Source organism: Anabas testudineus, chromosome 3 (genome assembly GCF_900324465.2).
Source record: "Anabas testudineus chromosome 3, fAnaTes1.2, whole genome shotgun sequence".
Lineage (NCBI taxonomy): Eukaryota > Metazoa > Chordata > Actinopteri > Anabantiformes > Anabantidae > Anabas > Anabas testudineus.
The window spans coordinates 26,588,790-26,602,608 of NC_046612.1; the positions used below are offsets into that span (position 1 = coordinate 26,588,790).

Genomic DNA, 13,819 nt, shown 5'->3' on the forward strand with positions numbered 1-13,819 from the left:
AGTTGGAGGATGTAGACTGTTAACTGCAGTCAAAAAGGACTGGAGGCAGATGTTGAGTTTACAGAGGAAGGAAGAGGTTTTTATAAGCATAGCATGTGTGAATGAGGAAGACTCAAACACTGCCAAAGAGAGAGAAAGAATAGAAAAAGGGAGAGGAGTATATTCAGTGAAGCTAATAAAACAGACTTTGTCTGACTGGACATCTGACTGGGCTGGACAGGGACCCCAAACAGCCCAAATTTAATAAACTTGCACATTACATGAACATTACTTTGTCTTGAAATATGTGTTTGTGGGTGAGTGTCTTAAACTGGTTAGAATTCCTGGTGTAAAAAACATGAGCCTGGTGAATATGGGCAGCAGATATGTATACACTCCCCTCCAAAGGTATTGGAAAAGAGAAACCTGTTCCTTTTTTTTCTTGCTGTAGACTGAAAAAACATATAGGATTGATATTAAAATATGTATATAAGACAGATCAGAAGATCAACATTTGAGCTTTCATTTCCAGGTGTTTATGTATGTATCCGATACAAAAACAAAGAAGATAGCAACTTTAGTTTGAACCCACAAATTTTTCATGTAAGCAAAAGTATTTGAACAGATAGAGTGTGAATAAGGCTTAATATTTAGTTGCAAATTGTTTGCTGGCAATAGCTCCATCAAACATGTAACCCATTAACATCAGCAATCTTGTGCGTTCTTCTTTTGAGATGCTTCAGGCTTTCACTGAAGCTTCTTTCAGTTGTTTGTTTTGGGTGTTTACTCCTTTCAGTCTCCTCTTTAGCTGTTAAAATGCATGCTCTATATTGGCTAGTCTAAAACCTTCCACTTCTTGCCCCTGATGAACTTCTTTGTTCTTTTGGCTTTTGGTGTTTTTCAGTGTGTTTTGTTATCTTGCTGCATGATGAAAAATCTGTTTGGTTGCATCTTGAGTGAGTGGGTGAGTGAGTCTATCGAACTAGCATGCTTTATACATCTTTCTTTAAATTGACAAATTGCCATCATGTGTTACATCATCAATGAAGATTATTGTTTCACAGATGATCTTGTATTTGGGGTCATGAGCAGATCCTTTCTTTTCCCAAACTTTATAGATACAGTTACAGATCCACTGACTTGGTGGTCATCATTTACTATTTTGTCTTACCCTCACGCCTGATGTTTGTTGATGTGTACGACAGCTATTATCCAAACATTAGGACTAGACTGTGTGTTCTCCTACATTCTGTGCTGTGTGCATCCACCTAACCTGATGTGGCTCTAACTCATTATCACAGCACCATTATCATTGGCTCTTTGTGTTGTCTGTCAAGATCTGAATGAAATGAGATTTATTAAAGTTTTATCAACCATGTAGCAAAGTTCTATCAGGGACAAATTACTTTGCGGAAAAACCGTAGCTGTCACCGGAGGTTTGACCTATATACTGATGTGAACGTGAAAGTGCCTTTCAGTGTCTGAAATACTATAGGTCAAGAATCAGAGGCAACTGAGACCAAACCTATCACAGTTAGCTAGTAAGTACCGCCAGAAGTTGAAACAGATGTCTCTACACAGTCTAGTGTGGAATGCTTATAGTGCCTATATTAAGCAAAATCTACTTTTTGGTCATTTTTGTACACATATAAGACTCTCTTGTGCATGTAGACACACACAAGTATGTTTGTACTTGTGCACTCCCTCCTTTTCATACTTTTTTTTTTTTTTTTTTTTTTGTGGAAATCAGTCCCTCCCTAAGTTCAGCCAAGGGTACTGAAAAAATTCACGTCTTTCTTGACCACAAATTGTAACCATTAGTAGAACATCTCCTCGGATACACTATGGCTTGATATTCGTATGAAAAGTCAGAAGAACGACAAGTTAGTTTTTCCATTGTATCCTAGTCCACCCTCATAGGAAGGTGGTCAATGTTTTTGTGAAAAGAGGCAATGTGTATACATTTGTTAAAGTTTTAACATCACTCTTTGATGGTTGACTGAACTACATACAATAAGACATCAGGATGAGCCAGTAATCATTTACTCTGCATACAACATTTTTTTCTTTTCTTTCTTTTTTCTTTTAGTTTGCATTCAGAGGTTCATCATCAGCCTTGAATTTTATTGTTATTCATTTTTATCTTGTGGACAGAAAATTGGCTGTGACAGCACTATTGGCTCCTCAGCTAAAGAAGACCGCTGCGGTGTTTGTAATGGAGATGGGCGCTCCTGTAAGATAGTCAGAGGAGACTTCAATCACACGAAAGGCATGGGTGAGTGAGTCTATCGAACTAGCATGCTTTATGCCTGTGTTTATACATGTAGTGTATGTGTCCTGAAAATCTGGGATATTTGTAGCCTATTTCCAGGTCACCAAAGGAATGCCAGGAGAGGGAAATGGATAGGGGGATATGTGATTTTAGGCAAAAACAACAACAACAAAAACAGCTTGAAAACATTGAAGGAGAAATTGCAAGAACTTGTCTGAAGTTAGACAAATTGGTAGCGGTAACCCACAATTATGTTGACTGGACACTGCACAATTTTACTTCAACTTTAGTTTTTTTTTTTTAATTGTGCAAAAATAGGGGACATAAACAAAAACATAGCAGCAGCTTAATTGGCATGTCTAACTTATCAGTTAACCATGAATTACACACAAAATGACAAAATGAAATTAAAGCCTTTGCTACTCACCTCATACAAATTGAGTGCAAAGCATATGCAGCAAGATTCATCATAGTTTGACATTTTACAGTTAGCCAGTAAGTACAGCCAATTTTTGAAACAGGTAAAAGCCCTACACAGTGTGTGCATCAAAGGCAAAAACTAAGCAAACCATAGATAATACACTGCATAATAGACAAGACAGCTTTAAAAATTAATTACATGGATCAATATTCTTTGCATGCTTTATTTTTCTGTCAGTACTCACACTGCTTCTCCCTCATTGGTGGTTTGCCCCATATTGTTGACCCTGTGAAAATATATTTGCCCTCTGCCCACTTCAGTCATTCAGATAATCAAACAAATTTGAATATGATAATATGATATCACCCAGTTAGAGATTGTAAGAACTTGGAGCTTTGTGTATCTGTGCATGCACATACCTGTGTGGTCCACAGAACTTGTGACCTTCCTTTCACCTCCTTGTTTTGACCTCTAGTAACCACTAGGCAGTGTAAGAGCGTAATAACCTGTGTGATGGCTAAACCAAGAGCTGTCCCCAAGTGTTTCTGATGTAACATGCATACACTATGTATGTGTATGTGTGTGTTTCTTGCATAGCTTGAAGTGTTTTATTGAAGGTAGGTAGATGAGAGAAACAGTGATCGGTGGGCTCCCCTGGCGGTGTACTCTGAATATTAAAGCTTGCTTACAGTTACTAAAGCAGCTGTTTGACCCCATTACCCCGTGACACAGCCACTAGGAATGCTAGGGATGCATTCTTTTTCATCCGAGCTATTTCCTTCTAGCTGTTTTTCTGAAGAATCTTGGAGTTATAGTAAATGGGGAGTGGACAGTTGTTTGCAAAAAAATGCCGGCCTTTATACTCGAATCCATGCCTTATGCACACAATATACATTTGTTTCAGAAAACATTCAAACCCCTTTGTTTTAGCATATTTTCCATTATTGTACATATAGAAAAATGTTTTTATTGAACATAACATGTAAACATTCACAGTGCAGGGTGGAAAAAGTATTTGAACCTTTGGACTTAATAACTGGTTGACCCGTCTTTGGCAGCAATAACCTCAACCAAACGCTTCCTGTAACGATCTGGAGTAATTTTGGACCACTCCTCTTCACAAAACTGTTTCAGTTAGCATATTCTTGGGACGTCTGGTTTTTCCACCCTGCACTGTGAATGTTTACATGTTATGTTCAATAAAAACATGAAAACATATAATGTTTGTGAATTAACTATTATTTTAAGCAGATTGTGTTTTTGTATTGTTGTGAGTTAGATGAAGATCGGAGCACATTTTATGACCAATTCTTGCAGAAAACCATGAAATTCCAAAAGGTTCACAAAGTTTTTCTTGCCACTGTATAGTTGAGAAGGAAATGGTAAATGGTCTGCACACAAGTAGCGCTTTTTTACCTAATTGGTACTCAAAGCGCTTTCGTAGGTGTAGAAAACCAGAGAGCTGTTTATGGGTGAAAAACAAGCATTTGTGAAGGTGAGAGAAGATGGGGAATCAATAAGCAGACTGTGTTTTTGTATTGTTGTGAGTTAGATGAAGATCGGAGCACATTTTATGACCAATTCATGCAAAACTCCACGTAATCCCAAAGGGTTCACACACTTTTTCTTGCCACTGTATATATACAAAGTGATAGTGGAAAAAGTAATGGCAACTGTGTTTTAATAACGGGCTGTACTGGTTGCCACCATCAGCAACAATAAATTAACAAGTGCTTGCTATAGCTGTGGATTAGACCTGCACAAATTTCTTAAGAATCATTGATGGGATGGTGTATGCTATATATATATCAATAAGTCATTTCACACTTGAGTGGGGTGTTGAAAATGTGAGGATGGGTAAACCTAAAATAACAAACAAACACAAACTCTAAACTGCCTAAAAACATTTTTAGAAAACAGTTGAGATTAAATTTGGGTCTTCTTCTTCTCTTTCGGCTTTTCCCATCAGGGGTCGCCACAGCGAATCATCCTTCTCCACCTAACTCTATCATGGGCATCTTCTACCCTAACACTAGCTAACCTCATGTCCTCTGTTATAACATCCATATATCTCCTCTTTGGTCGTCCTCTTGCCCTCCTGCCTGGCAGCTCCATCTCCAACATCCTTCTACCAATATACTCACTATCCCTCCTCTGAACATGTCCAAACCATCTCAGTCTGGCCTCTCTGACTTTGTCGCTAACACAGGCAACGTGAGCCGTCCCTCTGATGTACTCGTTCCTTATTCTGTCTAACCTGGTCACTCCTAAGGAGAACCTCAACATCTTCATCTCTGCTACCTCCATCTCAGCCTCTTGTCTCTGTCTCACTGCTACCGTCTCTAACCCATAGAGCAGAGCTGGTCTCACCACTGTCTTGTACACCTTTCCTTTGAGTCTTGCTGACATTCTTCTGTCACACAACACTCCTGACACTTTCCTCCACCCGCTCCAACCTGCCTGCACTCGCCTCTTCACCTCTTTTCCACACTCTCCATCAAACTGAACTGTTGACCCCAAGTACTTAAACTCCTGCACCTTCTTCACCTCAGCCCCCTGTAACCTAACGCTTCTACCTGGATCCCTCTCGTTCAGACACATGTATTCTGTCTTACTACGACTGACCTTCATGCCTCTTCTTTCCAGAGCAAACCTCCACCTCTCCAGCTGTTCCTCTACCTGCTCTCTACTCTCACTGCAAATCACAATGTCATCCGCAAACATCATTGTCCAGGGAGATTCCTGTCTGACCTCATCTGTCAGCCTGTCCATCAGCATAGCAAACAAGAAGGGACTCAAAGCTGATCCTTGGTGTAGTCCCACCTCCACCTTGAACTCCTCTGTCTGACCTACAGCACATCTCACCACCGTCATACTTCTCTCATACATGTCCTGAACTAGTCTGACGTACTTCTCTGCCACTCCCGAAGACCTCATACAGTACCACAGCTCCTCCCTCGGCACCCTGTCATACGCCTTCTCTAAATCTACAAAGACACAATGCAGCTCCTTCTGACCATCTCTGTACTTTTCCATCAACATTCTCAAAGCAAAAATGGCATCAGTGGTGCTCTTACGGGGCATGAAACCTTACTGCTGCTCACAAATCTCCACCTTCTTCCTAAGCCTGGCTTCCACTACTCTTTCCCACAGCTTCATTGTGTGGCTCATCAACTTTATTCCTCTGTAGTTGCTGCAGTTCTGCGTGTCACCCTTGTTCTTAAAGATCGGAACCAGAACACTTCTCCTCCATTCCTCAGGCATCTTCTCACTCTCTAGAATCCTATTGAACAAACTGGTTAGAAACTCCACTGCTGTCTCTCCTAAGCACTTCCACACCTCCACAGGTACGTCATCAGGACCAGCAGTCTTTCCACTCTTCATCCTTTTCAGAGCCTTCCTAACCTCATCCTTTCCAATCTCTTCTATTTCCTGCTCCACAACATCAACATCTTCCTCTCTTCTTTCCCTGTCATTTTCCTCATTCATCAGATCCTCAAAATACTCCTTCCATCTTTTCTGCACACTCTCCTGGGTTGTTAGTACCTTTCCATCTCTGTCCTTAATCACCCTTACCTGTTGCACATCCTTCCCATCTCTATCTCTCTGTCTGGCTAGCCTGTACAAGTCCTTCTCTCCTTCCTTTGTGTCTAACCTGTCATACAGCTCATCGTAAGCTTTCTGTTTGGCCTTTGCCACCTCCCTCTTCACTCTACGCTGCGCTTCCTTGTACTCCTATCTACTTTCCTCAGTCCTTTCTACATCCCACTTCCTTCTAGCTAACTTCTTCCTCTGGACGCATTCCTGTACTTCCTCATTCCACCACCAAGTGTCTTTACCTTCTTTCCTCTTTCCAGATGACACACCTAGCACCTTCCTACCTGTTTCCCTGATAACTTCTGCTGTGGTTTCCCAGTCATCTGGAAGCTCATCCTGACCACCCAGAACCTGTCTCAACTTCTGCCTGAATTCCTCACAAGTTTCTTTATTCTTTAGCTTCCACCACTTGGTCTTCTTCTCTGACTTCCCTCTTTTCTTCTTCCTGACCTCCAGAGTCATCTTGCACACCACCATGCGGTGCTGTCTGGCTACACTCTCTCCTACCACCACTTTGCAGTCACTAACCTCTCTCAAATGACCTCGTCTACATAGGATGTAGTCCACCTGCGTACTCCCACCTCCACTTCTGTATGTCACTCTATGTTCCTCTCGCTTCTGGAAGTAAGTGTTGACTACAGCCATTTCCATCCTCTTAGCAAAGTCCACCACCATCTGTCCTTCCAGATTCCTTTCCTTCACACCAAACCTGCCCATCACCTCCTCATCACCTCTGTTGCCCTCACCAACATGCCCATTGAAGTCTGCTCCAACAACAACTCTCTCTCCTCTGGGGATACTCTCTATGACCTCATCAAACTCACTCCAGAATCTCTCCTTCTCTTCTAACTCACAGCCAACCTGTGGCGCATACCCACTGACTACATTCATCATCACCCCTTCAATTTCTAGCTTTATGCTCATCACCCTGTCTGAGACTCTTTTCACCTCTAGAACATTGTTCACAAACTCCCCCTTCAAGATCACTCCTACCCCGTTTCTCTTCCTATCAACACCATGGTAGAACAGTTTGTATCCTCCTCCAATACTACGTGCCTTGCTGCCCTTCCACCTTGTCTCCTGCACACACAGAACATCTACCTTTCTTCTCTCCATCATGTCTGCCAGCTCTCTGCCTTTCCCTGTCATCGTACCAACGTTAAGAGTCCCTATTCTCAAATCTATGTTCCTGCCTTTTCCCTTCTCTCTCTGACCACGAACCCTTCTGCCTCCCCTCTTTCTTCGACCAACAGTAGTCAAATTTCCACCGGCACCCTGTAGGTTAACAGCATCGGTGGCGGTCATTGTTAACCCGGGCCTCGACCGATCCGGTATGAAAGTCTTGTGAATGATTCGCATGGTTATTTTGGCAATTTTTACGCCGGATGCCCTTCCTGACGCAACCCTCTCTATTTATCCGGGCTTGGGACCGGCACAGAAGTCACTGGCTTGCAACCCCTATGGCTAGATTAGTTGAGATTAAATTTGGGTAATCTGTAATAAATGGACAGTAACACTACTGTGAGAATAAGAAATATTGCTAAAACTATATGAATTTTATATATGTGCTACTATAAGGGGTTGGATTAATTTGTGCACTGAATAACGCATCTCTGATAAAGATACAGAGTTAGCAGCCTGTCCCTATCCCCATGACCATCTCTGTATGCCTCTGAATGTTTTCAAATTCTGTTTCTGTCTCTCATTCAGGCTACATTGAGGCTGTCATTATCCCTGCAGGAGCCCGCAGGATCAAAGTTGTGGAGGAAAGACCTTCCCATAGCTTTTTGGGTAATGACCCATGTTTTACAGGGAGTAATGAATCTTGATAACCAAGAACCATGATTCTACCAATGTCCTACAAAAATACTACCGTGTTTACACAGAACTTCTTTAATAGTTCTACTTCCGAATTCGTATGATCCTGTTCACCTTGATGTAAAACATGTTCACTCCAACTCCATGCTGTAATTAACCAGCACTATTTGTAGCACATTTGATGTGAACAACGACGTGCAATATTCTTCTGTCACATTTTTAAACAGTAATATGACTCACTCCTTAACTGTGGCCATTCAGTAAAACAAAAGAATGGATGAAGTTGGTGAGTGAGCATGTGTTTTGATTTTTGGTTTCTGCAGTGAAATTGTTCCAAAGCTGGCAACATTCAAGAAAAGACTATAGCTATACCAAAATACTGTCTGTCCAGTTAAAATAAGTTCATTAAGCATAGACCACATGTAGATAGATAAGCCATTCCATATTACAAACAAAGCTGTTTTGACTTCTCACTTCTCTACCCCTGCATCTTGACAGCCCTGAAAGACTCCAGTAAGAGGTCTATCAACAGCGACTGGAAGATTGAGCTTCCAGGAGAGTTTGAGTTGGCTGGGACTACTGTGCGCTATGTTAGAAGGGGTCTGTGGGAAAAGATGTCTGCCAAGGGTCCCACTAATACACCTTTACACCTGATGGTAAGCATCAGTCAATCTGATTTATGCTGTTATATCATAATTTACTCTGGAAACAATGGGTGGACTGAAACATTCAGGTAGTGGGGCTAATGCTCAAATCACTGTTCATATGTGCATGATCTATTGGTGTGTCAATAAGGGTTGCACAATGTTTATACACTGCATGTCCAAAAAAAAAGTCACCACCTGAATTTAACTAAGCAAATAGGTAGGAGCCTCCCATTGGATAATTACTGCATGGGTGATTATTTTTCAGCTGGTTAATTATTTAAACCTAACTGATACAGTAAGTAGCCTCTCACCTCTTAGACAAACATGTTGAAAGACGTCCTGTGGTTGTGGAAAATCTGTTTTAGCAGGGTCAAATTATTGGCATGCATCAACCAGCAAAAACATCTATGGAGATAGCTAAAACTACTAAAATTGGGTTACTGTTCAAAGGAAGAAGGTCATGTGGTCTGATGAGTCCAGATTTACCCTGTTCCACAGTGATGGGCACATCAGAGTAAGAATAGAGGCAGGTGAAGTGCCTACTGTACAAGCAATCAAAGCATGATTTGGGGTAGCTGCAGTTGGTCAAGTCTAGGTTCAGCAACATATGTGCCCAAAGAATGAGGTGAGCTGACTACCTGAATATACTGAAAAAACAGGTTATTCCATCAATGGATTTTTTCTCTTTCCCGAGACAACTAGTATGAGTGTATATGGAGCAAGAGACTGTTTGAGAGACAAAACAAAAGTTCACTCTGCATACTGGTATTATCCAGCCACTTGTTGGAGCACATTCTGTCAGAGGCTGCTACATTGTGAACAAGAGGAGAAGTTCACTTTTAGCAGAGAATGTGGACAAACAAATCTCTCTTGCATACAACAGGGAAAACTATAGAGCAGGGTCATCAAATCCAGGTTTTTGAGGGCCAGTGACCTGCTTGTTTTCCAACCACCCCTGGACTTACAGCTTCTGATTGGCTGCAAGATCAGTTCAATCAGTTTTTTATATAGCACTAAATCCCAACAATTGTCATCTCAAGGCACTTGTATTTGAAACCTTGAAAAACACAAGTATTTATAGAATTATGTAGAAAATCCAACAATCCCAATTGAGCAACACTACAACAAACTGGCTTTGGTTGTATGAGAGTGTTGGGACAAGTTAGTTGGTTTGATGGACTTATTGAGGAGATAGCACGGTTAAAGATAAGTTCGAGATTCCTCATGGTGCTACTTGTATCATGATCCTGGTTCCTGTACTCCCTGTCCCAGATTTGTATTAGGTATCCTTCCTGGTCTTCTCCTAGTTCACGGTATCCAGCTTTACCTAATCATCCTGATCATCCTCACCTGTGCGTCATTACCTCCTTTTCCCCTTATTAACCCTCTATTATCCATGACCCCTCTGTTAGATCTGTCAGAAGATTGCTATGTTGTTTATGTTTCTGATTGCTACCTTGCATTTTTTAATGTCTTTGACTCTGACCCTGCTTTTGCCTAGCCCTATTAAAAGACTGTGTTTTTGCTTGCCTCCCTGTGTTTTGGACCTTTGATTTTTCTCTCTGGACCTTGGCTTTTAGAACTCCTAGAACACTCTGCGAAAAATGGGTCACAGAGTCGGACTGGATGTTTCTGACTTTATCCTGGAACTTCTGATGAACAGAGCCATTGCCCTGGCTACCCAGCTGAAGAGATACACCAGAGAAGCTGAAACAAGGAAAATAAACAGGATATTCTCCACTGAGCCTTACAAGGTGTACTCACAGTGGCAGGGTAATAACATGAGAGCAGACCCACCAAGGCGAGAGACTGAAGATTATTGGAAAAGCATATGGGAGAAGGAGGCCTCACATAACAGCAATGCACAGTGGTGGGTGGACTTGAGAACAGACCACAGCAACTTTCCTGAAGAAGATCCAGTAATCATCACAATGGCAGACATCCAAGAGAGGGTCTTGGGTATGAAGAACTGGATGGCACCAGGTCCTGACATGATCCATGCCTACTGGCTGAATAAGTTAACCTCAGTCCAAAACAACCCTAGAGGCCAACTTCAAGCCGATTGCCCAAGTCAACATCAAGTGCGGCATATACCAAGGAGATGCTCTGTCCCCACTGCTGTTCTGCATAGACAACCATCAGTCACCTCCTCTACATGGATGACATCAAGCTGTATGCCGAATGAGACATTGACTCACTGATACACACCACCAGGATATACAGCCAAGACATCGGAATGTCATTCGGACTGGATAAGTGCGGTCGCAAGGTAGCAAGGAGAGGAAAGGTAGTCAGAACTGAGGGGATAGAACTACCAGAAGGCAAGACAGCAGATGTCGAGGATAGCTACAAATACCTTGGAATCCCACAGGCAAATGGTAACCATGAAGAGGCTGCAAGGAAAACAGCAATGACTAAGTACCTCCAAAGGGTAAGGCAAGTCCTGAGAAGTCAGCTGAATGAAAAGAACAAAATCAACATCTACGCCCTCCCGGTCATCAGGTATCCCGCTGGCATAATAAGCTGGCCAAAAGAGGAGATGGATGCCACTGACATCAAGACAAGGAAGCTCCTTACAATGCATGGAGGGTTTCACCCCAAATCCAACACCCTGAGACTGTATGCTAAGCGGAAGGAAGGAGGCCGAGGATTAGTGAGCGTCAAAGCCGCTATCCAGGATGAAACAACTAAGCTCCATGAATACATCAGGAAGATGGCCCCAAGTGATGACGTACTTAGTGAATACCTCAAGCAGCAGAAACAAGAGGAGCAAGGGAAGGAAGAGGAGGAACCCTCATGGAAGGACAAACCCCTGCATGGCATGTACCACCGGCAGATAGAAGAAGTGGCTGATGTCAACAAATCCTACCAGTGGTTGGACAAAGCTGGACTGAAAGACAGCACAGAGGCACTAATCCTAGCAGCACAGGAGCATGCTGTGAGTACAAGATAAATAGAGGCTGGGATCTACCATACCAAGTACAAAGATGCCCCTGAAACAATCCAGCACATAAAAGCGGGATGCAAGATGCTAGCAGGCAGGGCATACATGGAACGCCATAACCAAGTGGCTGGCATAGTGTACAGGAAAAACTGTGCCGAGTACAGGCTGGAAGTCCCAAAGTCAAAATGAGACACACCTCCGAAGGTGGTCGAGAATGACTGAGCTAAGATCCTGTTGGGACTTCCAGATACAGACTGACAAACTGGTAATGGCCAACCAACCCGACATAGTAGTGGTGGAGAACAAGGCTGTAGTGATAGATGTAGCAATCCCAAGCATCCTTAATATTCAATATCCTCAAAATTATTTCTATGAAATTGTTCCCGAACACACACTGAGGTACATTAAAACTAGTACATTTTAAAACATGGAAAAGATTTTAAAATAGATGCAATATACTGTACATATAGTGAATCTATATAGTGAAGAACACTATTACAATTCCTGCCTTGCCCCCTTTGGTTGGTTTTGTTTTCCTCCTGTGTTTTCACCTGCTCTCCAGCCACTTCCTGTGCTTCAGCTCCTTTGCCCTATCTCTTCGGAGATTGTAAATCTCCATGACCATGTTTGCGATGTACCACTCTGCATCCTCAGGGGCTGAGGCCTGAACAACAAGAACACTTGTGTTAAGCAGAATACTAAACACCAAAAAGCAAAAACTATATACAATTACAAAATGTGAAGCTTACTTCATTCATTGTAAACTGTTGCATTGGGGTGCAACAGCAGTACAGAGAAGAGCAGGTAACATGAAAACTTTTTTGGTGTGTGAATTGGATGAATGAAGTGTGTGTGTTGAATAGCTATAAACCAAAAAGTACAATAATCACCCCTATGGTGAAAGAATATCCTGTGGATTTTGACTTACAGAATCTTTGTCCCAAGACATCAGAATATCCTTGATCCTTTCTTGCTGAAGATTTGTATGAGCTTGTCTGAGAAGTGGTCCAGCTGTGATAGAAACTTTGATTGCAGAGGCTTGGTGGTGATCCGCAAAAACTCACTAAAATAAATAATACAGTCATGAACTGTATTTCTTTTTTTAATAAAATTACTACCATCCAGGTATGCAGGATGACTAGAACATTCAATTTGCAATTGAGCAGCTATTAATCATGAACAAGAATAAACAATCAGCTCATACAAACATACAGAGTTCATTCTCAATAAACAGGGCAGGCAATGTGTTTTTGAATAATCCTATCATCTCTGCTCCAAAATCTCTTGGCGTATGTGGGAGAAGGTTTTTCTTTTGTATTTTTTTTTTATTTTTTTTTACCATTTTTGGTTTTATTGCAACTTCATTGTAGATTTTTTTCAGTTCTGACAATACAGCACTTCTCTCAATCTCCAAGCTGTCAGTGGTTTCACCTTTGGGTGGCAGAGAAATATAGTTAACTACAGCCTTTCTGGGCCTCTTGATGTTAGCTGCAGCCTCTCTTTAGGATTCTCGTATGCGCTTCAAGGAGTTCACATGAATTTCAGGATGTCCAGGTTGCCCAAGCTTTGTTCAATAGTTTTGCATTTTGTACTTAAGTGACTGCTTCCAACCGAAAAATCCCATTTTGAACCCCAGCTGCCCCAAACAAGGGTGGGCCCTAGTCATCGCTGCTTCTACCTCTTTGCATTGATAGTCTTTTGGGTATTTAGTGTATTTCATAATTTTTTGGGGTAGGCCATCAAGGATGATTCCTTTCAGCTTATGGCCAGAATTGAAGTATGTTTCATTTGTCTCAGATTCTAAATTCTTTTGGTGTAGCTCAAACTCGGCAAAAACATTTGGCCAGGGAGACAATGCTGAGGGCCGTGCTGTGTGAAGAAGAATCTAAACAAGAGGTGACCTCCTTTTATTACAACAAAACAAACCTGGAGCATATCACCCCATTCCTGCTGAGCCAAAGAAGTCTCTTTGTGGATGTCAAGCTGGTGTTAAACTAAATGCTAGAAGACAGAGATGCAAACTTTTTCTACCATCCATTATCATGGAAAATGTCAACTCTAAACTGAACAAAAGAAAAAGCTGGAGGCACTGGTTAGGACCCAGAGAGAATTTTGTGAGCAGAGTCTGATGTGTTTTACTG

The 13,819-nt window shown here is 41.8% G+C and overlaps 1 protein-coding gene across 1 annotated transcript in view; it reads left to right on the forward strand.

The window, feature by feature from the left end:
• The window catches only part of adamts17 (ADAM metallopeptidase with thrombospondin type 1 motif, 17), an 88,918-nt gene that overhangs the window by 50,945 nt on the left and 24,154 nt on the right, over nucleotides 1–13,819 (forward strand). Inside the window, exons 15-17 of the mRNA XM_026377782.1 lie at nucleotides 2,134–2,254; nucleotides 7,980–8,060; nucleotides 8,586–8,743. Coding sequence (XP_026233567.1) covers nucleotides 2,134–2,254; nucleotides 7,980–8,060; nucleotides 8,586–8,743 — 360 coding nt within the window. The remainder of the gene's footprint in view (nucleotides 1–2,133; nucleotides 2,255–7,979; nucleotides 8,061–8,585; nucleotides 8,744–13,819) is intronic.